General features: G+C 45.6%; 1 protein-coding gene across 1 annotated transcript in view; it reads left to right on the top strand.

Moving 5' to 3' along the window:
• LOC107574242 (receptor-type tyrosine-protein phosphatase mu-like) overlaps positions 1-274 on the top strand; it is a 49390-nt gene that overhangs the window by 20226 nt on the left and 28890 nt on the right. The window contains exon 3 of the mRNA XM_016260692.1: positions 147-183. Within this exon, the coding sequence (XP_016116178.1) occupies positions 147-183 (37 nt within the window). The remainder of the gene's footprint in view (positions 1-146; positions 184-274) is intronic.

Here is a 274-nt window from a genome sequence, read left to right on the forward strand (position 1 = left end):
CACACACACACAAACAAACACACACACACACACACACACACACACACACACACACACACACACACACACACACACACACACACACACACACACATATGTATAAAATATGATGTGATGATGTGATGGTCTGTCTGTTTGTGTTTCAGGGCTATCACAGGCCGAATCACTACATCGCTACACAAGGTGAGAGCCTGACATCCTTTTCTCTTTGTCTGTGTGTGTGTGTGTGTGTGTGTGTGTGTGTGAGTGAGAGAGAGAGAGAGAGAGAGAGAGT

Source organism: Sinocyclocheilus grahami, unplaced genomic scaffold, assembly GCF_001515645.1.
Source record: "Sinocyclocheilus grahami isolate Dianchi unplaced genomic scaffold, SAMN03320097.WGS_v1.1 scaffold2159.1, whole genome shotgun sequence".
NCBI lineage: Eukaryota > Metazoa > Chordata > Actinopteri > Cypriniformes > Cyprinidae > Sinocyclocheilus > Sinocyclocheilus grahami.